This window comes from Portunus trituberculatus, chromosome 44 (assembly GCF_017591435.1).
Source record: "Portunus trituberculatus isolate SZX2019 chromosome 44, ASM1759143v1, whole genome shotgun sequence".
Taxonomy (NCBI): Eukaryota; Metazoa; Arthropoda; class Malacostraca; order Decapoda; family Portunidae; genus Portunus; species Portunus trituberculatus.
The window spans coordinates 17,471,740-17,499,058 of record NC_059298.1 but is presented as its reverse complement, the minus strand read 5'-3'; the positions used below and the strand labels follow the sequence as shown (position 1 = coordinate 17,499,058).

The 27,319-nt window shown below is 36.8% G+C and overlaps 1 protein-coding gene across 5 annotated transcripts in view; it reads left to right on the top strand.

The window, feature by feature from the left end:
* The window catches only part of LOC123518548 (ubiquitin domain-containing protein UBFD1-like), a 66,778-nt gene that overhangs the window by 15,419 nt on the left and 24,040 nt on the right, over positions 1 to 27,319 (top strand). For 2 of the 5 annotated variants that reach the window (XM_045279379.1, XM_045279377.1), the window contains exons 6-7: positions 20,052 to 20,240; positions 20,354 to 20,464. The exons of 1 other annotated variant lie outside the window; for it this stretch is intronic. In XM_045279379.1, coding sequence (XP_045135314.1) covers positions 20,052 to 20,240; positions 20,354 to 20,464 — 300 coding nt within the window. The remainder of the gene's footprint in view (positions 1 to 20,051; positions 20,241 to 20,353; positions 20,465 to 27,319) is intronic. 2 more of the 5 variants (XM_045279382.1, XM_045279378.1) reach the window with 1 other exon arrangement.

The window sequence follows — 27,319 nt, the reverse complement described above, 5'->3', positions numbered from 1 at the left end:
TTGCGTGATACAGCGGGGCTTTCAAACTTGGAAAAAATTACCTGGATAAAACTTTGTGAAAGCGAGTTTGGTGTTCGTTAAACAAGCAGATAGTAGTAAAATGAAACCTTCGTTGTAGCGAAATTTTGTTGCGTGAACCTTCGTTGAACGGGGGTTGCCATCCTCGTTTTACACTAGTTTAGTATACGATAAATTCGCAGATACGATAATTGACAATTACTACCATTTTTTCAATTTACGATAAAAAAAATCGCACTTACGATATTTGAAATTCCCGCCGCCTGTGATTGTGGTGCTGCACTGCGACCAAGTCGGACCAACAACAAACCAGTCACTTTCGCGCCAGCATGACGAATAACAGTGAGACTGTGCTCGGTGATTTACTTACATTATTCTCTGCATTTAAGACCAATTCCTGTCCAAAATGTCACCGAAACATAATTTGGATCTTGGTGAAGAAGTGGGTAAGGGTGAACGAGCCAGGAAAAGTTTAACGTTGGAAACGAAGCTTGATATAGTCAAGAGAAAAGAGCTTGGGGAAGGCTCGTCAGCTATAGCCACTCCCTGAATTTACCAGAGTTGCTACTGTTTTGAGGAATGCTTCAAGTGTTAAGGAGGCAGCAGCTAATGCTTCAAGCCTGCAGGTAAAATTGCTGACAAAACATTGGGAACCCATTATGGATCGGATGGAGGGTTTACTTAAAATTTCGGTATACAGCCAAACACGCCAGCATGCCCCACTCGTTGAGCCTCATTTCAGAAAAGGCCCTGTCTATTATTGGAACCTTGAAGGTTGAGATGGATGTTTGTTTACTTTTTTTGATTGATTTTCATACTGAGCTGGAACGTATTCCTATCTAATACATGTTAAAACGGGTTCGATTTACACTAATTTCGGTTTACAATAGCTTTTTGAGGAACGCATTTCTAGTGTAAAAGGAGGACTTACTGTATATATAATTAATTACTAATGAAATACCGCAGTATTTCATTAGTAATTCACTATCATGCACTGCCACAGAATCCAGGTTATCCTCATGGCATGAGCGTATAGGAATACTAAGGTATGATATCCATTATAGCAGGCAATAGAGGAGTGGAAACAAATTTAATATCGTGGTGAAAGACAACACGCCAAGCTAAAAAGGTCACAAGAAGAAGAAGAAGCAGCCAAGTCGCCGGAGTCTCCACCGTTTCCTTTTACTACCATCTGCTTGTTTAACGAACACCAAACTCGTTTTAACGAAATTTTATCAAGGTCATTTTTTCTAAGTTTGAAAGCCCCGCCGTATCACACAAGCCGACACCTCTCGTGCACCACTCATTCCCCTAGTTCAAAACAATAACAGCGTTAGCAGCAGTGCGTCTTCCCTAGTTCTACATACCACCAAAACGCCCAGCAATGTCGCCTAGGCTAAGAAGACCAGGAAGTCTCATACTCTCAAAGTGAAGCTGGATATTATTTACAGACATGAGAGGGGAAAGAAAACTAATAGCATTGCTTTCCACCATGGCTTGACTCTATCTACTGTCTACCATTTTCACGTCAGCAGACTCTTATTAAGAAGGCTGGTGAGACAGTATCTTCTTTGCAAGCTAAAAGAACCACCTGAGCTTGTGACTCTCCAATGGATAAAATGGAAAGCCTTGTGGAAATGTGGTACATAAGTTTTGTATGTGGTAGAATGATGTGCCCTTTATTTACATTTCACAGGTTGCCAGCTAGCGTATTTCCCGCTCCACTCTCCCTCCCTTAATAAAATTTAAGATCATCATCATTATAAAGTTACTTACATACATGCATTAGTGTACATTATAATGACTTATTCTTAAATTAAACTGCTTAAATGTTTAACTTCATAGTTTTTACTTTCATTAAACCTTTTACTGTGCTATGATGCACTCTCGCTTTGTTTAGTCTCAATGGAAGCTCAAGTCAGGGGTTAAACTTTTCATAATTGTTTCGCTTTACGAAAATTCGCTTAACGAAGGTTTTTTTTAGGAATGTAACCCCTTCGTTAAGCAGGGGTTGCCTGTATATATATATATATATATATATATATATATATATATATATATATATATATATATATATATATAAGTTCAAATCAGGGGTTAAACTTGTTATAATCGGTTCGCTTAAAGTTTAAACGAAGTGTTTTAGGAACATAACCCTTCGTTAAATTGCCTGTATATATATATATATATATATATATATATATATATATATATATATATATATATATATATATATATATATATATATATTCACAGGCAATGTTTCTTTGAATAATTTTTTTTAGAACATTTAGAACATCTTCGTTGCCTGTTATATATATATATATATATATATATATATATATATATATATATATATATATATATATATATATACAGGCAACCCCGTTTAACAAGTTATGTTCTAAAACACTAAGCAAACTCTTGTTTAACCGATTATAACAAGTTTAACCCTAATTTGAACTTCCATGGAGAGTAAGCAAAGTGAGAGTGCATCATAGTACAGTAAAAGGTTTAATGAAAGTAAAAATTATGAAGTTAAACATTTAGGTAGTTTAATTTAAGTCATTATAATGTACACTAATGTATGTATGTACGTAACTTTATAATGTTGATGATCTTAACTTTATGAAGGGAGGAGAGTGAAACGGAAATACACTAACCGGCAACCTGTGGAATGTAAACAAAGTGTGCATCATGGTACTGCATACAAAACTTATGTACCACATTTCCACAAGGCTTTCCATTTTATCCATTGAAGAGTCACGAGTTCTGGTGTTTCTTTTAGCTTGCAAGGAAGATGAGGTCTCACTAGCCTTCTTAATAGAGTCTCTTGACTTGAAAATAGTAGACAGTAGATGGAGTCAAGCCATTGTGGGAAGCAATGTTATTAGTTTTCTGGTTTTTCTCTAGTCTGTGAATAATACCCAGCTTCACTTCAAGAGTAAGACACTTTCTGGTCTTTTTAGGAACGTTAGGCCACATTGCAGGGTGTTTTGGTGGTAAGTTGAACTAAGGAAGATGAGCTGCTGGTGACGCTGGTATGTTTTGACTGGGCAGTGAGTGGTTCGTGTGATCTTGATCTTGATCTTGATGCTACAGGTGACAGAATTTCTTCTGAGTCAGGCCTTTGTATCAGCAGAGCCTGTGTTGTCCACGAGAGGCTTGATCTTGATCTTTATTCTACAGGTGTCTCAGGATTTCTCCTGAGGCAGGCCTTAGTACCAGCAGCTCCTGATGTATTCAAAAGCCTGTCAGCTTGCATGATACAGTGGGGCTTTCAAATTTTGAAAAAAATTACCTGGATAAAACTTCGTTAAAGCGAGTTTGGTGTTCGTTAAACGAGCAGATGGTAGTAAAATGAAACCTTCGTTATAGCGAAATTTCGTTGTGTGAACCTTCGTTAAACGGGGTTGCTCTATGTATATATATATATATATATATATATATATATATATATATATATATATATATATATATATATATATATATATATATATATATATATATATATATATATATATATATATATATATATATATATATATATATATATATATATATATATATATATATATATATATATATATATATATATATATATATATATATATATATATATATATATATATATATATATATATATATATATATATATATATATATATATATATATATATATATATATATATATATATAATGTGGTCATTTTGTGGAATTGATAATTTTGCAAATTGCCTGGTCATTTTGGAAAATGACCGAGATGTCTGTCAGTATAAAAAATGCACAAATAATTATGGTCATTTTGAAAAATGATCAAGGGTTTGGTCATTTTGCAAAATAACTGTTAGTATCGTGAGTCATTTTGTAAAACGACCAAAACATCTACAAGCATACAAGTGTTTTGAAGCACTGTGTGTGTATTTACCTAGTTGTAGTTTTACAGGGCCTGGGCTTTATGCTCGTGTGGCCCCGTCTCCATATCTACACTTATCCAATCTTACTTTAAAAGTGTGCACACTCGTTGCAGACACTACTTCTTCATCTAAGCTGTTCCACGTCTCAATACATCTCTGCGGGAAACTATATTTTTTAATATCTCTCAGACATCTTCCCTTTCTCAGCTTTTTATTATGCGATCTTGTGCTTCAGGTGTCATATTCTTCTCTCAGGATCAGTTTCTCATTATCCACTTGGTCCATTCCGTTGATCAATTTATAGACTTGTATCAGGTCTCCTCTCTCCTTCTTTGTTCCAAGGTTGGTAGATTCATAGCCTTTAGTCTCTCCTCATATGTCATCCCTTCAAGTTCTGGGACCATTCTTGTAGCCATTTTTTGTAGCCTCTCCAATTTCCTTATGTGTTTCTTTTTATGAGGGGTCCACACTACTCCTGCATATTCCAATCTGGGTCTTATTATAGTATTTATCAATTTCTTCATCATTTCTTTGTCCATGTAGTGAAATGCTACTCCAATATTCCTCAGCAAATTATATGTTTCTCTAAAATTCTATCAATATGGCTTACTGGTTGATTGTTTTCTTCCATCGTCACTCCTAAGTCCTTTTCCTTTTGACTTTCTCCAGTTCTACTCCATCTCCCATCTTATAGATTCCCACAGGTCGTCTTTCACTCTTTCCCATTTCCATGACATGGCTTTTGTTCACATTGAATTCCATTTCCACTTCTTACTCCATTCCCAGATCTTATTTAGGTCTTCTTGCAGTATTTCACAATCCTCCTTTTGCTTTATAACTCTGCACAGTTTCGTATCATCTGCAAACAGATTTATGTAGCTGTTCACTCCTTCTGGCATGTCGTTAATATAAATGAGGAAAAGTATTGGTGCCAATACTGACCCTGTGGCACTCCGCTTTCTACTGCTCTCCACTTGGACTTCATATCTTTAACTACCGTCCTTATTTCTCTCCCCCTCAAATAATTTTCTATCCATCTCAATGTGCTTCCTTTTAAGCCACCCTTCTCCTCTAACTTCCACAGTAATCTTGCATGTGGCACTTTGTCAAACGCCTTTTTAAATCCAAATAGATGCAGTCAACCCATCCTCTCTCTCTTGTACTCTATCAACTATTCTAGAATAGAAACTCAATAAATTAGTTACACAAGACCGTCCTTTTCTAAAACCAAATTGGCTATTTGATATTAATTTGTTGTCTTCAAGGAACTCGATCCATTGTTTCTTTATTATTCTTTCACACATCTTGCATATTACACTAGTTAGTGATACCGGTCTGTAATTTAAAGGTTCTTCTTTCCTTCCGCTCTTATATATGGGAACCACCTCAGCTCTTTTCCATTCTACTGGCACTGTTCCATTTTCTATTGAGCATTTTATGATGTTGTATATAGGACTTGCTAGTTCTTCCCTACATTCTTTCAGTATTCTGCCTGAGACTTCATCCGGTCCCATTGCCTTCTCTTCATCCAGTTCCTTCATTAACTCTTTTATTTCAAGCTTGGTTACTTTAATCTCTTTCATATAGATTGTCTCTCTATTACCCTGTGGCCTCTCAAATTTGGATTCTTTAGTAAAGACCTCCTGGAATTTTTATTTAATAGTTCTGCCATACTTTTGGGTCTTCCACCATCCCGTTCTCTCCTTTTAACCTTTCTATTGTTTCTTTTGCCTAATTTTTCCATTTATGAATCTATAGAACAATTTTGGTTGCTCCTTACATTTTTCGACAATATCTTTTCAAGTTCTTTTCCTCTTCCTTCCTCACCTTAACATATTCATTTATCGCTGCCTTGAAGTTTTCCTTGTTTGTTGGATTCCTATTTCTCCTCCACCTTTTCCATGCTCCATCTCTTTTCTCCTTTGCCTTAGCACACCTTGCATTAAACCAATCTTTCTTTCCTTCTTCTTTTGGTCTATATTTTGGGACATATTCCTGACTCCTGTTTTGTATATTTCCAAAATAAGTTATATTTGTCTTGCATTGTCTCTGAGTTTTCCATCTCCTCCCAGTCTACGTTTTTAAAATAGTTCTTGAGATTCTCAATATCAGCCTTTCTGTAATTTAATCGGTCTCCTTTGTATGAATCGTCTCTATCTTCCTTTCCTTCTTCTATATCTATTTCTAATATTGCATGGTCACTCTTTCCCAATGGGCACTTATATCTTATATCGTCATTCATTTGTATACCCCTTGTAAAAACTAGGTCCAATCTCGCGCTCGTCGTTTCCTCTGAATCTTGTGCATTCCTTTACTCTCTGGTCCATCATATTGTCTATCATTAGGTTCAAGAATCTTTCTCCCAGGCTTCTTCCCCCATACCACTTTCATAATTTTCCCAGTCCACTTCTTTACAGTTGAAATCTCCTACTAATATAACTTTTTTCCTTTCTTTAACGATTCTCGTTAGACTCCTTATTGTGTCATCTATCATGTCTTTATATTCTTGATTGGTCCATGAATTTGTTTTTGGTGGCACATATGTTACAATGATTGTTAACTCTTTTTTATTAATATGCATCTTAATATACAATACTTCTGCTTTTCCTTCCCCACATTCCACTTGGTTGATCACTATCTCCTTCCTTAACATTATCATGATTCCTCCTCCTCCTTTACCCACTCTGTCTCTTCTCCATACATCATACCTATTATCCAAATCTATTATGATTGCCTCATTTAGTTTTGTTTCAGCCAGGCATACAATATCTGGATTTTCTTTCCTTATGTAATCTCTTTAATTCTAATTTACTTGATAAAACCCGTCTGTGTTCGTATACATAATTTTTAGTCTTTTGCCTTTATCATTTTTAGTTAAACTTGTTCCACTTTTTCTCTTCCTTCTCGTTTATATACCATTTCCTTATCCTGTCTCCTAGAATTCTCCAAAAATGCCTTCTTCTCCTCTTCTGACCTTTCATTATTCTTTTCCCTTACTGCTGCTGCCAGTTCATTGTATCTCTTCCTTTCTTCCTCATTTCTATTTTTCTTTATACATATAGATATCCTTGCAGCCTTCTGTTTCTCTAAGTTTTGTTGTTCTATATAATATTTCTTCTGTTGCTGCTTGTGATTTTAGTAGTATTTTAATTGGTCTTGTTTTTCCTTCTTGATATGGTCCCATTCTGTTTATTTCTTCTACTTCCTCTTCCAAGTTCTGTGTGTGTGTGTGTATTTACCTATTTGTAGTTTTACAGGGCCTGGACTTTATGCTCGTGTGGCCCCATCTCCATATCTACACTTATCCAATCTTCTTTAAAAGTATGCACACTCATTGTAGACACTACTTCTTCATTCAAACTGTTCCACGTCTCAATACATCTTTGCGGGAAACTATACTTTTTAATATCTCTTACACATCTTTCCTTCCTCAGCTTTTTGCTATGCGATCTTGTGCTTCGACTGGTATATTCTTCTCTCAGGATCAGATACTCATTGTCCACTCGGTCCATTTCGTTTATCAATTTATAAACTTGTATGAGATCCCCTCTCTCCCTTCTCTGCTCCAATGTTGGAAGATCCATAGCCTTTAGTCTCTCCTCATATGTCATCCCTTCAAGTTCTGGGACCATTCTTGTAGCTAATTTTTGTAGTCTCTCCAGCTTCCTTATGGGTTTCTTTTTGTGAGGGGTCCACACTACTCCTGCATATTCCAATCTGGGTCTTATTATAGTACTTATCAGTTTCTTCATCATTTCTTTGTCCATGTAGTGAAATGCTATTCCAATATTCCTTAGCAAATTGTATGTCTCTGAAAATTCTATCAATATGGCTTGCCAGTTGATTATTTTTCTTCCATCTTCACACCCAAATCCTTTTCCTTTTTTACTTTTTCCAATTCTACTCCATCTCACATCTTATAGATTCCCACTGGTCGTCTTTCTCTCTTTCCCATTTCCATGACATAGCTTTTGTCCTCATTGAATTCCATCTCCCACTTTTTACTGCATTCCCAGAATTTTTTTTAGATCTTGCAGTATTTCACAATCCTCTTTTTGCTTTATAACTCTGCACAGTTTCGCATCGTCCGCAAACAAACCCCTGTGGCTCTCCACTTGCTACTGCTCTTCACTTGGACTTCATATTTTGTCTACCATCCTTATTTCTCTCTCCCTCAAATAATTTTCCATCCATCTCAATGTGTTTCCTTTTAAACCACCCTTCTCTTCTAATTTTCACAGTAACCTTGCATGTGGCACTTTATCAAATGCCTTTTTTAAATCCAAGTAAATACAATCAACCCATCCCTCTCTCTCTTGTACCCTATCAACTATTCTAGAGTAGAAACTCAGTAAATTTGTTACCCATGACTGACCTTTTCTAAAGCCAAATTGGCTATTTGATAGTAATTTTGTTGTCTTCAAGGAACTCAATCCATTGTTTCTTTATTACTCTTTCACACATCTTACATATTACACTAGTTAGTGATACTGGTCTATAATTTAGAGGTTCTTCCTTCCTTCCGCTCTTATATATGGGAACCACCTCAGCTCTTTTCCATTCCACTGGTAATGTGTGTGTGTGTGTGTGTGTGTGTGTGTGTGTGTATGTGTTTGTGTGTGTGTGTGTGTGTGTGTGTGTGTGTGTGTGTGTGTGTGTGTGTGTGTGTGTGACAATGTTGATAACCCTGTGCTTTGTTGCTTATGTAATAGAAATCGGAGCATTCAGACTGAACAAAGGGAATCGAAAATAGAACAGGAGAATCAAGCTAAGAAAATGAAGGATAAATCAGTACAGCGTTTCAAGCCAGCCCACGCAGGGGACACTGTCATGGTTCCCATTCCACATTTTGACCACAGACTAGCGGAGTTTTCAGATGCAAAGGCAATTATAATTCAAGCAATGCACGGTGGAACTTATAAACTTGGGACAAAACATGACTTACTTAAACAGGTATACACTCATAATCAGTTCACACTATGTGCTGAAAAATTAGTGTCACTTGAAGAAGTAACAAAGGATCGGGAAGTAAGTCTGATGGGCTATTGCAGATTCGATGGGGCATGGCCAGGGGATCAGTAAGTGCAGCTGTACCCAGTCATGTCGAAACAGACACTGCAAATGTTTAAAAAACAAAGTATTGTGCAACAGTAGATTTAGATGCAGCATATCTTGTTCAAACAAGTTAGATAATGCTAATTTTTATAAATGTTGAAATAATTTTTGTCAATATATTAATATACTTGTAATGTGTAATGTCATTTTGAATCTTTGTTTCCAAACACTTTAATTGTTTTTAATGTTGAATAAAGCTGTTTTGGTCGTTTTACAAAATGACCAACGACACTAACAGTTATTTTGCAAAATGACCAAACCCGTGGCCATTTTTCAAAATTACCATAATTATTTGAACATTTTGCATACTGACAGACATTTTGGTCATTTTAAAAAATGACCAGGCATTTTGTAAAATGACCGTAATATATAATATATATATATATATATATATATATATATATATATATATATATATATATATATATATATACAGTAAGTCCTCATTATATGGTATATATGCGTTCCTGAAAACCTTACTGTATGTTGAATGTACCGTATACCAAACCCATTATAACATGTAATAATAGGGAATGCGTTCCAGCACATAAAAAGTCACCCCTACAGAAATGAAAATACATGAAAATAATCATAAAAAAAAGTAAAGTACTGCGCAAAAGAAATAAACAAAAAAAGATTTTATTTACCTTTCAATCGCCATGTATTCTGTCAGATGATGTTCTTCCTGAGGCTATGGGACAGTAGAGATTTCAGCCCTTACTCATCTTCTGCTGAGTGGGCAGACAAGGATAAGATCTTGTCATCTGCACTGTCGGAAGCAGATGCAGAAGGGCCAGCTGTAGCAGGTTCGGCACGTTTCAATGGTTTGAAGAAAGAGGATATTGAGGAAGAGCCAGCTGTAGCAGGATCGGCAGGTGTGACAGGGACAGAATGTCTGACTGGCTTGAAGAACGAGTAGATGGAGGACTGTTTAGTTTTTCTTGTTTTTTTGTTATGGATTTCTTGATAAATCTTGACGCTTTTCTCTACGTCATGAGCCACTTTGCTACTCCTGGCAGGATTTGGGTCACGTTCCTTCAGGGTTTCCAGAGCTTGTTCGATACCACGAAGACATTCTCTAAGAGTTTTGATGTCCAGGCCATGCACAGGTTCTTCTTCCTCATCTCCCTCTTTTTCTGCCTCCTGTGATGCCTTGTCTAGCTCTATAAGTTCATCATTTGAGAGAGATTCAGCATGGCTTTCCAAAAGATCTTGAACATCATCATCAACTTCTTCGAAGCCAGCCCTATGGCACAGATTTACTATGTCATTTCTGATCGCACCGATGTCATCTTCAGCGAAGCCTGGGAAGTCATGCGTGCATTCTGGCCACGCCAAGTTCACGGTAGACGTCTTCACTTCGTCCCAAGATGACTTGATGTTATCTAAGGCATGCTTAATGTTATACTTCTTCCACCATTCACTGATAGTGGGCTTGCCAGACCCATCTGTGCCCTTTATCAGTTGCTGCATGGTTTGCCGCTGGTAGTAGGCTTTAAGTGTTTGCCATGTTTATTATGAATATATTTGTGCTTACAATAGACCCTTTAATGTTCCATTTATTCATCTAATTAGTAATGCATGTAAGTAATGTGTAATGCAGTAAAATAAAAGGGTGGTAGAGGAAAAGATAAGAAGCTCCAAGGGTGGTCGAGTTAAAGTTAGTACTGCGAGTGGCGGGGGGGTATGGCGTGGATGACGTCATCACCCTTGCTCCCCTCCGCTGGGCCCTCTTGGATGACATGAGCAGATACCATATCTGTGAATTTTTCTTACCGTATATCGAATTAAGGGTAGTAATTTTCAAATACTACCGTAACTGTGAATTTACCAGATAAAGAACTACCGTATAATGAGGACTCACTGTATATATATATATATATATATATATATATATATATATATATATATATATATATATATATATATACAGGCAACCCCCCCTAAACGAAGGGGTTACATTCCTAAAAAACACTTCGTTAAGCGAAACTTCGTTAAGCGAACCGATTATAACAAGTTTAACCCCTGATTTGAACTTCCATTGAGAGTAAGCAAAGCGAGAGTGCATCATAGTACAGTAAAAGGTTTAATGAAAGTAAAAATTATGAAGTTAAACATTTAGGTAGTTTAATTTAAGTCATTATAATGTACACTAATGTATGTATGTACCTAACTTTATAATGTTGATGATCTTAATTTTATAAAGGGAGGGAGAGTGAAACGGGAAATACACCAACCGTCAACCTGTGGAATGTAAACAAAGTGCGCATCATGGTACTGCATACAAAACTTATGTACCACATTTCCACAAGGCTTTCCATTTTATCCATTGTAGAGTCACGAGTTCAGGTGGTTCTTTTAGCTTTCAAGGAAGATGCAGTCTCACCAGCCTTCTTAATAGAGTCTGCTGACTTGAAAATAGTAGACAGTAGATGGAGTCAAAATGTTGGCAAGCAATGTTATTAGTTTTCTGGCCTCTCTCTTGTCTGTGAATAATATCCAGCTTCACTGCAAGAGTAAGACACTTCCTGGTCTTCTTAGGAACGTTAGGCCACATTGCAGGGCGTTTTGGTGGTAAGTTGAACTAGGGAAGATGAGCTGCTGGTGACACTGTTATATTTTGACTTGGGAGTGAGTGGTGCGCGTGATCTTGATCTTGATCTTGATGCTACAGGTGACGCAGAATTTCTGAGTCAGGCCTTTGTATCGGCAGTGCCTATGTTGTCCATGAGAGGCTTGATCTTGATCTTTATTCTGCAGATGTCTCAAGATTTCTCCTGAGGCAGGCCTTAGTACCAGCAGCTCCTGGTGTATTCAAAAGCCTGTCAGCTTGCATGATACAGTGGGGCTTTCATATTTGGAAAAAATTACCTGGATAAAACTTCGTTAAGCGAGTTTGGTGTTCATTAAACGAGCAGATGGTAGTAAAACGAAACCTTCGTTGTAGCGAAATTTCGTTGTGTGAACCTTCGTTAAATGGGGGTTGCCTGTGTATATATATATATATATATATATATATATATATATATATATATATATATATATATATATATATATATATACAGGCAACCCCCGTTTAACAAAGGGGTTACGTTCCTAAAAAACAGCTTCGTTGAGCGAAATTTCGTTAATCGAACCGATTATAACAAGTTTAACCCTTGATTTGAACTTCCATTGAGAGTAAGCAAAGCAAGAGTGCATCATAGTACAGTAAAAGGTTTAATGAAAGTAAAAATTATGATGTTAAACATTTAGGTAGTTTAATTTAAGTCATTATTATGTACACTAATGTATGTATGTATGTAACTTTATAATGTTGATGATCTTAACTTTATGAAGGCAGGAAGAGTGAAACGGGAAAGACACTAACCGGCAACCTGTGGAATGTAAACAAAGTGCGCATCATTGTACTGCATACAAAACTTATGTACCACATTTCCACAAGGCTTTCCATTTTATCCATTGTAGAGTCACGAGTTCAGGTGGTTCTTTTAGCTTGCAAGGAAGATACGGTCTCACCAGCCTTCTTAACTTCGGTCGGTCGATATAAGCGTTTGCGTCAGAACGTCCAGTGACGGGATTCGTCCCAGTAATCAAGATTTTTCCGGCGTAATTTTAAGTCTCTCGCGCTCTCTTGAGGCGGATGGTGAGAAGTATCTGGCATCTTTTACCACACAAGTGTTTCCACAAGAGCTCCTAATTTTAGAGGTAACTGAACTGTTTTCCCGCTTTTATGGGCGACACTTGGCAACTCCGTGACGCGCTGGGTAGAAAGGTCAGTGATAACAGCGAAGGATCGGGTCAGATTGTAAATCACCATGGAGCAAGGCAGAACCCTTTACTTAGCAGTGGTTCTGAGCTAGAAGAAAGTGACAGTGAATATATAGAAGAAGAAACTGGGAAAGTGAAGAGACTAGTAGTGAGGACACGGATGTAGAGCATCATTCACCTGCTTTCTCAGGAGAACAGACAGAGAGACAGAGACTCTTACACAGTATAAGTGACAGTGAAGGCAATAATGATGAAGAACAGACTCCAGATAATGTGTCAAGGACACAGAGTGTTTCTAGGAGACGAGGCATGCGCGTGCTCCTCGCGTTCTGGGAGACGATCAAGGGGCGTGGCAGAGGTGGCGCGAGACCCGACCTGTCTTTCAATGGAGGAATTCAATGATGATTTTTCCCAGTTATGCCTGATTTATCTGTGTCTCCTGGCATAACAGCTGAATTCCCTCCTGTGCAACACAATTGTGACTATTTCATGGCGTTTCTCAGTGATGCTTTCTTGGACCATATAGTGAGTGAGAGCAACACTTTTCATGATGAAGAAACAGCAGATGATGATGATGTGCCCATAGCTCTCACGAGAAAGAGTGGAAAAACATCACAAGAAATGAACTCCTGACGTTCATAGCCGTCACGCTTCTTATGAGTCATTCGAGAAAAGCTTTGAGGTAACTCATCTGAGTCACACAGGGCCTACACACATCAACACTTGTCAGAGAGAGAGAGAGAGAGAGAGAGAGAGAGAGAGAGAGAGAGAGAGAGAATGCACACACACACACACACACACACACACACACACACACACGTGTCTCAGAAATCAGTGATATATGACACACACACACACACACACACACACACACACACACACACACACACACACACACACACACACACACACACACACACGTGTCTCAGAAATCAGTGATAATATGTCCTTCCCTTCTCTCTCTCTCTCTCTCTCTCTCTCTCTCTCTCTCTCTCTCTCACACACACACAGAGAGAGAGAGAGAGAGAGAGAGAGAGAGAGAGCCGGCGTCGCTCTCGGGCTGTTTCCTCTTGACTGGTCACACCGTTCGGAGGAGGAAACTTTGATAAGGCAATAACTAAACTCTCAGACGTCATATCGAGCTGGAAAGTACATCATTGTATTCAGAATAACACAGAGAAAATAATTATCAGTATTCAAACTGTGTTCTGACAATTTTTAAGTGTACCATTTTTCCCCGTCATTAGACAGGAAAAAATATTTTAATCCCCGGAAGTTAAGGGTTAATAGAGTCTGCTGACTTGAAAATAGAGACAGTATAATATGGAGTCAAGATGATGGCCAGCACTGCTATAGTTTTCTAGCCTCTCTTGTGTCTGAATAATATCTAGCTTCATTTGGAGAGTAAGAGACTTCCTGGTCTTCTTACGAACACTAGGCCAATTGCAGGGCATTCTGGTGGTAAGTCGAGCTAGGGAAGACAAGCTGCTGCTGACGCTGTTATGTTTTGACTGGGGAGTGAGTGTTGCGCATGATGTCCACGAGAGGCTTGATCTTGATCTTTATTCAATAGGGATCCCAGGATTTTTCCTAAGGCAGGCCTTAGTACCAGCAGCTCCTGGTGTATTCAAAAGCCTGTCAGCTTGCATGATATGGTGGGGCTTTCAAATTTTGAAAAAAATTACCTGGATAAAACTTCGTTAAAGCAAGTTTGGTGTTCGTTAAACGAGCAGATGGTAGTAAAATGAAACCTTCGTTGTAGTTAAATTTCGTTGTGTGAACCTTCGTTGCCGGGGTTGCCTGTATATATATATATATATATATATATATATATATATATATATATATATATATATATATATATATATATATATATATATATATATATATATATATATATATATATATATATATATATATATATATATATATATATATATATATATATATATATATATATATATATATATATATATATATATATATATATATATTTATATATATATATATACACACACACACACACACACACACACACACACACACACACACTGCAATGATAAGACCGAGGCTTGAATATGCAACAATACAGTGGGCTCGAACTTAAACACATAAGGAAACTAGAGAAAGTACAGAGGGCTGCAACGAAAATGGTGCCTGACTTAAGAGATTTGACTTATGAAGACAGACTGAAAAGAATGCAACTTCCAACCCTGGAAAACAGAAGAAAGGGAGACCTGATAGCAATATACAGAGTGATGATTGGCATGGAAAAATGGATAGGGAAGATCTGTGTATGTGGAATGGAAGAATGTCGAGGGCATGGGAAAAAACTAAAATGGCCACTTATAGGAGAGATGTGAAAAATATAGCTTCCCTCATAGAAGGGTGGAAGCATGGAATAGTTTAGACGTGGAAGTGGTCAACGCAAGGAATATTCATGATTTTAAGAAAAAGCTGGACATTAATAGATATGGAGACGGGACAACACGAGCATAGCTCTTTTCCCGTATGTTACAATTAGGTAAATACAATTAGGTAAATACACACACACACACACACACACAGTCAAACCTCGCCCAACACGACAGTTACATTCCTGAGCTCGTTGTGTACGGTGAGATTCGTGTTCGGAGAATAATAGGCCCTATGGGAAAATGGGGTTTACGTTTCCAGATCCTCCACAAAAATTTTTTTTACCAAAAAGGCTGAAAAAAACAATAAATGAAGTACCAAGCACACATTTTATCTAATTATAGTACTAGTACCTTTAGTTTATTTGCTGGTTGGAGAGGGCTTGAAATATGAAGTGATGGGCCTCTGACTGGCAGATGCTTCCATATGGCATATAGTCTCCTTGTAGGGCAAAAGAAGCTCCTCAACACCCCTCTTGAACTTACCATATATTACGGCTTACAAGACGCACTTTTTTTTCCTAAAAAATACCCTGAAAAATACTAGTGCGTCTTCCAAGATGAATGTTGTATTGTAAGGCAGCATCCATGCCTCAAGTGAGCTTGGACACTAGACAGATAGTGACCTTGATTTGTATGTTGAGTCATTACATTATGGTGTTAGCTTATGTACCATTTAATTTAGCCTTTTATATTATGTAAACTCAGTACTTAAGTGTTACAAGTATTTCCAATACCATAATCCTTCCTGCAGCCTATTCAGCATGTGGAGAAAACAGGCCGCTCCCTCGTCTTTTTGCAACACACACAAACATGTACACGAACGCACACACATCATACCAGGTGCCTTTATACCTTTATTAATAGAACATCCAAGGGGCTTACTCATTCAAGCAAGAGTCAAAACTCCACTTGTGAATTGTATTCACATTGATAAAGCCTGTGAAGCACGACTGCAAAATAAAATAAATACAGCACTGACACGTTCGGTTTTGGTGATCGGACAAGTGATTCCGTAATGTAAACAACAGGTCCAAAACATGCCGTCGCCCGCCACTAAAACAAGAAGAGATGGACTGTTTCACTGTGTATATGTATTCACCTATGGTGTTTTTATTTACATAGTTTTAAATTTGTGGTGAGTGCTCCAGCAAATTTGTAATGAGCGGTGAAACAGTAGTGTCTTGCAGGCTCCTTGCTTCTTATGTTTTTGTGTTCAGTGGTCTGGTGTATGGTGAATGCGTTCTTGTATGAGAATGATTTTTTTTCTTAGAAATTTCTTTCAAATATTAGGGTGTGTCTTCCAAGATGCAGCGTCTTGCAAGCCGTAAAATGCTCCTCTCCAGGATGGGATCTGTTTCAGTGAAGAGGGATGTTGCATCTTCCATGACTTTCAGCATATTACGAAGAGTCCAAGATGCTTGGGAGAGGAGGTCAAGTGCATCCACCAGGACCAGCAGGAGATTCAAATGGAGACCAAATCGTGCAATTGCGAGTCAAAGTCGTGCTCGGCGAAATATGGGATATTTTACCGATTCGTGTATCGTGTTCAGCGAGTTTCGTGTTATATATATATATCGTGTTCATATAGGTTTGACTGTGTATATATATATATATATATATATATATATATATATATATATATATATATATATATATATATATATATATATATATATATATATATATATATATATATATATATATATATATATATATATATATATATATATATATATATATATATATATATATATATATATATATATATATATATATATATATATATATATATATATATATATATATATATATATATATATATATATATATATATATATATATATATATATATATATATATATATATATATATATATATATATATATATATATATATATATATATATATATATATATATATATATATATATATATATATATATATATATATATATATATATATATATATATATATATATATATATATATATATATATATATATATATATATATATATATATATATATATATATATATATATATATATATATATATATATATATATATATATAAACGTGTTTTATTTGCCTTATAAGTTTATTAACACAAGGGAATAGAGGAAAAGAATAGGAGGTTGGGGGGAACATGAGAGAAATCCAATCCCTAGTATTGAGGTATTTGCTCCCTAATTTTGGCTGACACTTTTCCTCTTTGTAGAAAGCCAGCACTCAAGTGGGCTTTTTTTTTTTATCTTTTTTTTTTATATATATTTTGTCCTTGGCTGGCCTCTTCCCTACATAAAAAAAACAAAAAAAAGACTTAGATGCCAGTGCCCGAACAGGTCTGAGAGAGTTGATTGAAAAAAATATTGAAATCTTTTAAATTATTTCAGGTAAGTAGATGGAAATGGAGAAGCAGGCAAATAATTTCAGAATTTATAAGAGAAAGGGATGAATGATTGAGAATACTGGTAAACTCTTTCATTAGAGATTTAGGCATAATAGAGATGAGAGACATACTTTGGGTTCATCTCAACCCATTGCCATCTCGGCCCATCGCCATGTCAGCCCATTACCAACTCGGCCCATAACCAACTCGGCCCTTTGTTAACAAAAGTAGCTTGGACAGAGAAACAATGAAAGTTATTAACCCGCTAAGACCGATGGCCGCAAAATTCGCACCCTCCCATTACCGCAATTATCATAAAAAAATCAACTCTTATAAATTACTCTGGAAAAAAATCTGCTGTTAGTAGATATGACAATGCATCATCCTACGAGTTTTTATTACTCTACTCACTATGGTTGTCTCAGAATAATAACCGATAATTGGAGAAGATTGTGGTAGCGGCAACTCGGGGGAGGTACTTTTATGTGTATTCTTACATAATGTAAGGCACTGCTCATGTTTTATGTGTTTTCACATGTTTTCGTGTTTTCACTCATATTGGCTGATTATAGTTACGTATGTTTTATCAAGCGTGGGTGACGATGTTGTCACAATAGCGGGTCGGGATCTACCTCCAACCTGTGCACCTTCCGTCTTGTCCCGCCTTGTCTATCACTTTTATCACTAAACTTTAGCTTCCTCTTAGCACCAGTAGCCATAGTTGTAAATAATAGTTCCTTAAATAAGTAAATACGTAAATACGTAAATAATTATCACCGCGACACGACGCTCACGCACCTCACAGAAATTTGCGGGAGACTAGCTGGCTAGAGCCTAAAATTAGCAAGGTGGTCAAGCCACCATCTATCTCTCTCTTACTTTCCTTCACCCTTCTCTTCCCACCCACTTTCTCTTCAGCTAGCTACCTCCTCTCTTCACCCCCCTTTAAAAAAAAAAAAAAAAAAAAAAAAGCTGGCTAGAGCGGTGTGCTTCCTGGGAGCCGACAGTACTACCATAGGCCTACGTCATGACCAAATATAGCAGCGCTACCAATGCTAGCGCGGTTTTTATTAGCGCTCAAAGTAGCTGCCCCATTTAAGGACTCTCGGAAGTGTGCAATGCAGCCCTATTTAAGGCCTGTCGGACTTTACGGGTTAAAATACTTTTATTCATGGCATATATAAAAACAAATTATGCAAATAAAAATACAAGTTGACGTAAATAAAAAATAAATCAAAGTATAAAAGTAAAAAAAAAGAATGGTTAAGATGTTTTAAACAATGGTTAAAAAAAACTGTCTAGTGTACACTGTGATGAGGTAAGATACGGCTCTAAGGAGATTTTTTGCCAAACTCTCACCAGCGTTGTATTCTTCCCAGAGTTTTACAAGTTGTCCATGTTGTTTTTTGTACTTTGTACTTTCTTTACGTAAAACTCTTCCATCTGACAGGAGACGCACTTTTAGTGTAACCAGTCTGGCTTCCTTGTGTAATAGGGTAATAAGCAAGTAAAAACTAAGCTGTCCTTTTCTTGCTTTCACATTTAACCAGTGGTGCCATCCTTCCACATCGTTATTTTTGCGTATGCTTCGTCCAAAAGCACATCATGTAGAATGAGGCCAAAGAGTTGAGTCGATCCACATATTCCTTATATAATTGAAAAGATCAACAAATGCTTGACTTCCATTTGTTTTTCTGTAAAATCTTACGAATAGTTCTTCAATATGCTCAGCTGGTACGTAGGGTAATGACAGAACTTTTCTGAGGTATTTGTGCATACCAGCGTCATTTGTGTATGGCTTTTGTAAGCCAGATTCTTGAATCTTTCTCCACACTGCCTGGCACCAATGAAAGCTGCAACCATTCATAGGTATATGAGGCTTATACTACTATACCAAATGGGCTGAGTTGACACAGGCAATGGGCCGAGTTGGCTATAAAAAATGGGCTGACTTGGCACAGGCGATGGACCGAGTTGGTTACACTGATTGGGCCGAGTTGGATCTGTACCAAGAGACATACATAGTTATGTCCTATTTTTACTCCACAAAAAATCGGGTCACATTATTTTTGTCACTTCCAACTTTACTTAATTACATTTGTGACCTACCTTTCTTCTCTTTAATGATGAAGAAACAAGTAAGTATTGCATGAAATAAGGTAGACAGAGGGAAGAGAAGTAAAATTTGTATAGTTTAGAGAAGCCATCATCTAGGTTAAGTGGAAAATGAAATGAGTCACAGATTTTTCAGTGACAAAGTTACATGTGGTACTGACTAATCACCAATGAGGTTACAAAAAAACTTAGGTTTTAGTTTTAAGCTGGAAATTAATGGACTATAGTACATGATCCCTTTTCAGTTTAACTTAAGATCTCAAACATTCTATAAATGAAATACTATTGACTGCTTATTTGTTTACTCTCAGGATGTTTTACCATCATATCCACTCTCGGGGATGGTCAACAAACATGGGGGAAAAGTGCGTCTCACCTTCAAGTTGGAACTTGACCAGATCTGGATTGGCACAAAAGAACGCACTGAGAAGGTCAACATGAACCACATCCGTCACATTGTATCCGAGGCAATAGAAGGCTTTGAGCAGTACCACATCATGGTGAGCTGTGTTTTAAATACTTGAGATTGCTAAAGAGAGTGAATTTGAATCCACTATTTACTGTATTCGATGGCTCATAAGATGCACCTTTTTCTTCCCCAAAAAAATCTCAGGAAATGACCATGCGTCCTATGAGGCTAAGGTTCAGTATTGAGAAAGTAGTTGATAGCAGCAGACTCAAAAATCAATCCCCAAACATCTTCACAGATGTAAACAAAGTGATGGTAGGTACTACACTATAAAACAACTCTTTCTTTCAAGGTACCAATATATAATAGGTCAGTCATACTTACTGGTAATTCACATAGAATGACACCAGTCAGGAACAATTTGCCAAGTGACCATGCACCACACATTGTGTGAACCAAAACAAACGCAGTCGGTGTCGGTGATCTTGATCTTGACACAGGCAAGCTTCACTGTGTTCTTTAGTGTGATGCCATTACTCCTTGAGGTAAGACACAATTTCATACAATTAAAATTGCATCTATCTTTTAACATTCTTACTTTACATACATGTAAAAGAAAACGACGATAAAAAAAATATTGTTATTAGCCCTGTAATCTCTGACTCTCTCACAGTCATTGCCAATGCCATATGCCAAGTATATGTTTACATCTCACAAGTCACAACAGGATTGGTGTGTAGCCTACTATACCTTGTTTACTTAAAATCCTAGTATCCTATTTTCTCTATTCCATTCATCCTAACTTTTCTCAGGAATCTCTGATGGAGTAACCTATATTCCTGGTGCTGAGGCGGGTTTAAAAGCTGGGTGCTGATTGGCTGCACCTCTCTCTCGCTAGCACCCACGCAGAGGCTATGTCTCGTATGTCCAGTGGGAAATGTTTTTATTTTATATGCTATAACTCACTTCATATAAAGGATAGCCAGATTTGGTAACACCATAAGACTCAGCAGTGACTGTACAATCAAGATGTATTGTAGAAAATTAACAAAAAAAAAAGATAATGGTATTATGACGAGTTGAACTGCGACGATTTCACAAAAATGTTTATATCCTGTTATGTTTTGCTCGTTATTTTCAAAGGATGTTCATTGAATGCTGAAATATATTATTGCATCATATAGGAAAAACTCTCATGAACACGATAGTGTTATCAGAATGCAGGTAAACCTCCACTTAATGAAAACACATTGTCATTTGTAGCCACATGTTACTCGCCGACTCACGGCGAGCTCCACCACCACCAACACTACATGAACGGAGCTCGCCGCCGGCCGCGTAACATGTGGCTACAAATGACTATGTGTTTTCATTAAGTGGAGGTTTACCTGCATTCTGATAACACTTTCGTGTTCATGAGAGTTTTTCCTGTATGATGCAATAATATATTTCAGCATTCAATGAACATCCTTTGCAAATAACAAGCAAAACAAAACAGGATATAAAAATTTTTATGAAATCGTCGCAGTTCAACTCGTCATAATACCATTATCTTTTTTCTTTTGTTAATTTTCTACAATACATCTTGATTGTACAGTCACTGCTGAGTGACATGTTACTCGCTGCGGCTTACGGCGAGCCGCTCCACCACCACCAACACTACCACAGAGCGGCTCGCCGCAACCCGCGCCAAGTAACATGTGGCTACAAATGACTATGTGTTTTCATTAAGTGGAGGTTTACCTGCATTCTGATAACACTATCGTGTTCATGAGAGTTTTTCCTATATGATGCAATAATATATTTCAGCATTCAATGAACATCCTTTGCAAGTAACGAGCAAAACAAAACAGGATATAAACATTTTTATGAAATCTTTGCAGTTCAACTCGTCATAATACCATTATCTTTTTTCTTTTGTTAATTTTCTACAATACATCTTGATTGTACAGTCACAGCTGAGTCTTATGGTGTTAACCAAATCTGGCTATCCCTTATATGAAGTGAGTTATAGCATATAAAATAAAAACATTTCTCACTGGACATACAAGACACAGCCTCTCCATGGGTGCTAGCAAGAGAGGGGTGCAGCCAATCACCACCCAGCTTTTAAACCCGCCTCGGCGCCAGGAACATAGGTTAAGTAAACAAGGTAAATAGCAAAGATCAAAGTTTTTAAATGCAAAATATTGGGATCTAATAATGATCTAAATGCATGTGAGTCTTCAAATATCAGGTGAAATCCTTCACTTCATATTCAGAGCTTAAATCTATTTTTTTTTCTGCCAAAAGTGGGAGCCCATATGTCTTATGAGCCATCAAATACAGTATTTATAATTTTTTGTCTATCTACATAAGTGGTAACAAGGCAAATGCTACAGAAGGTAGTTACAGTGCTTACTCCAATTTTGTGAGAAATGGGGCGGCATTGTGAGTCGCAAATTTGGAAATCGCAAAATTGGAAGTGTTATTCCTATGGGAAAAATTTAATATGGTGGACCCCTTGTCCATGGTCGCCTAATTTTTCAATATTTTCCTAATATTTTGCCCATATTTATATCAAATATATATTGAGCCAGGTATCTTTTCATATGAATGATCACAGTGTTTGTACAATGGCTACGAGAATCAAAAATCTGTCCACCTTAGGTTTTTACAGTTTTTTCAATTTTCTCAATGTTTTTAAGCACCATTCTCACAGTTGATTCTCCCACACCAAACTCTCTGGAAATATCACAGTTCCTTTTTCCATCTCTTTTCATCTTGATTATCTTCACCTTCTGCTCCAAAGTTAGCCTAATGTTTTTCTTGGTTGATGGAGCCATGTCGCACAAAGTCGAGCACAAGGATTCCTCCAAATTTGCAGAGAGAACTCTGTGGAGGTGTATGTAAACAAATGGAAGGCGGGAGGGAGCGGGGCAGTGTTGCCAGATGAGCTTCATTGAATTACCGCCAGATTTTTATGAAAACTAGCCAAAAACCACCAAACTATGATAAATATAATATAAATATGATAATAATATAGTATAATATGATAAATATGAATAAATTAATAAAATATTGCCTATATAATACAGTAACATATAATTTGCAGGAATACTCTCTCTCCCGCCACCACTCGCAATACCAGGAGAAAGGAGCGAGATGGGGAAATTAAAAAAATGGCAATTTTTGGTCCTTGGTCGCAAAATTGGCATATCGCAAAATTTGAACTCGCAAAATTGGAGTAAGCACTGTATATGTATAGATTTGCTGATAGTCTCAAAGTTAAAGGAATGGTTACAAATGAATTGCGAAAGGAAGGCTTAATTAGATTAATTGACTTGTGCAAGAAATGACATTTGGAGCTTTTTGTAAATATATGCCATGTTTTCTAGAAGACTAGCATTTAACAAATGGTGAGGTAATAAGATCTTGAAAGAAGTTCTGAAAGAAAAAAAATTGAGTAATGATTAGTAAGAACCTATCACCATAGGATTTTTATTAATGAAGTGTGAAATATGCATGTGTTATCAGATTTGAGAGTGGTCTTCACTGAAGTAGATGACAATATTATAAAGAAAATGATAACATGGAGTATGGAGCAGTGGTTTGGAATCAACCAGATAAGGATAAATAAATCAAATTAAATCAGAAAAGTACCAGCAACTTTAACATGGATACAAGTCTTAGACATTTAAGATACGAAAGACAATAAGATAAATGAGTGCTAGGAAAATTAGAGGAGATATAGATAATAAAACAAATCAGTGCTAACCAAACTGGAGAAGATATGTTAAAGAGAGAGAGAGAGAGAGAGAGAGAGAGAGAGAGAGAGAAGGCCAATTATTAATAGCATACGTTGAGAAGCTTAACAATATAAAAGGAGATAATACTTCACAAACCATTTCTTCCACAGTGCAATAGATTGTTGAAATATAGTACCATAGTGAGTAGAGTATGCAAATAATGGATATTGAAGAACAAAATTTATAATAATAATAATAATGATTATTTGGTTTTAGAGAAAAAGACTATAAGAAACCTTATTCAATTTTATTAATATACCAAAGTCACACACACACACACACACACACACACACACACACACACACACACACACACACACACACACACACACAGGAAAAGACGGATTAAGCAGTGGGAAAGTTACAAAAGAGCAAGAAATGAATATGTGTTGATTAGAAGAGAAGAAAGAAAGAAACAAGAAAAGGATATAATTGATAAATGTAAAGACCAACCAAGGCTTTTTTACAGACATGTGAACAACAACATCAAAAATAGAGAAAGTATTGAAAGTTTAGAAGTAAATGGAGTATACAGTGAAGATCCCAGGAAATGGCAGAGGCTATGAATGGATGCTTTGGAAGGTATTCACAAAGGAGACTGCTTTTGACAAACCACTGGTAATGGAACAGAAAGGGATTATGAAGGAGTTTCAAGTAACTGTGGAGGAGATCAAGAACATGATGGGAGTTTAGAAGTGAGAAAAGCTGTGGGACCTGATGGGGTATCAGGATGGATTTTAAGAGAATGCAGGAGCAATTGGCAGAAAAAGTTTGTGAAGTAATTGATGCCTCATTAAGGGAAGGTGTAGTGCCCCAAGACTGGAAAAGAGCTAACATTGTCCCAATCTATAAATCAGGTAACAAGAGAGACCCATTGAACTATAGACCAGTGTCACTTACAAGTGTGGTAGCTAAGATGTGTGAGAGGGTGGTGAAGACTAGATGGACAGACTTCTTGGAGAAAAATGACATACTTTGTGAGTGTCAATTTGGTTTTAGGAAAGGGCGTTCATGCACGACAAACCTGATATGTTACTATTCGAGGGTGATAGATGTAATACAGGAAAGAGATGGTTGGGCTGATGGAATATATCTGGATTTAAAAAAGGCCTTTGATAAGGTACCACACCAGAGACTGATCTGGAAACTTGAAATGGTAGGAGGAGTGCATGGCAGTTTACTAAAATGGATGGAAGACTTTTGGTAGGAAGAGAAATGAGAACAATAATTAAGGACAGACCATCAGAATGGGGATTGGTGGAGAGTGGAGTTCCACAGGGATCAGTGTTGGCACCAGTAATGTTCGCAGTCTACATAAATGACATGGTGGATGGGGTGTCCAGTTATGTGAGCCTATTTGCAGGCGATGCAAAATTGTTACGAAAAGTGAGATGTGACAAAGATTGCGAACTACTCCAGGAAGACTTGGACAGAATATGGAAATGGAGCTGTACATGGCAAATGGAGTTCAACACGACAAAATGCAAGAAAATAGAGTTTGGCAAGAGTGAAAGAAGAATCAGGAGTATGTACAAGATAGGAAATGAAGACATAAAACCAGTCATGAAGAAAAAGACCTTGGGGTGACAATTACCAATGACCTATCGCCAGAGAGACATATAAACAAAATAATTGGAGAAGTATTGAACTTATTGAGGAACATAAGAGTGGCGTTCGTATATCTAGATGAAGAAATGATGAAGAAAATAATTACTGCAATGATAAGACCGAGGCTTGAATATGCAACAATACAGTGGGCTCGAACTTAAAGAAACACATAAGGAAACTAGAGAAAGTACAGAGGGCTGCAACGAAAATGGTGCCTGACTTAAGAGATTTGACTTATGAAGACAGACTGAAAAGAATGCAACTTCCAACCCTGGAAAACAGAAGAGAAAGGGAGACCTGATAGCAATATACAGAGTGATGATTGGCATGGAAAAATGGATAGGGAAGATCTGTGTATGTGGAATGGAAGAATGTCGAGAGGGCATGGGAAAAACTAAAATGGCCACTTATAGGAGAGATGTGAAAAATATAGCTTCCCTCATAGAAGGGTGGAAGCATGGAATAGTTTAGACGTGGAAGTGGTCAACGCAAGGAATATTCATGATTTTAAGAAAAAGCTGGACATTAATAGATATGGAGACGGGACAACACGAGCATAGCTCTTTTCCCGTATGTTACAATTAGGTAAATACAATTAGGTAAATACACACACACACACACACACACACACACACACACACAAATAAGATTGTGGAATGCAGGGAGGAAAAATTAAATTATACTAGGGCAAATTATAACCATATAAGGGAGTTCTTTAATGAAATTGACTGGTCCGTGGTATACCAGGAAAGAGATATGCAATTGAAGTACGATAAATTTATGGATTTGTATAACTCTGCTGTGAAAAAGTTTGTGCCATATTACAGAAAGAGGACTTTAAATAATAAACAGTGGTTTAATAGAAATTGTGAAGAAGCAAGAAAGAACAAAGAAAAGGCATGGAAGAAACTTAAGAAAAACAGTGATGTATTATCAAGGAAGGCTACAAAACAGCAAGGAATAGATATGTTGAAGTAAGGAGAACAGCACAGAAGGAATATGAACAGAGGTGGTGGAAAACTGTGATAGTGACCCAAAATGTTTTACAAATTCATAAATGGAAAACTAAATAAAAGGAGGCAATAGAAAAGGTAAAAACGGGAAGAAGTATATGAGGATGCTGGAGATATAGCTGAAATTTTGAACGACAACTTTTGCAAAGTGTTTACAAAGGAGGAGCATTTTATGGGAGGAAGGCCTACGGAAATAAAGCAAATGCAGGACATCATGGTTACTAAGGAAGATGTAAGGAAAATTATAAGCAATCTGGATATTAATAAATCAATGGGGCCTGATGGCATATCTGGGAGGTTGCTAAAAGAATGTAAGGATCAATTGTTGAACCCGTATTTGATATTGTGGAAACCTCCATACGAACAGGATTAGTCCCGAAAGAGTGGAAAAGAGCTGACATTGTGCCTATATATAAGAATGGTAGTAGAATGGAACTGCTAAATTATAGACCAGTATCGTTGACTAGTATATTGTGCAAGGTATGTGAAGAAGTAATTAAAGCTAAGTGGAGTGAGTATCTAGAAAGTGAAAACATTCTGAGTGAAAGGCAGTTTGGTTTCAGAAAAGGAAGATCGTGTATCCAATTTATTATGTTTTTATTCAAGAGTGACTGACATACTACAACATAGAGAGGGATGGGTGGATGCTATCTACCTGGACTTGAGAAAGGCCTTTGATAAAGTACCACACAATAGACTGATGTGGAAACTAAAGATGACTGGAGGAGTAAATGATAAACTAGCAAAATGGATGGAAAATT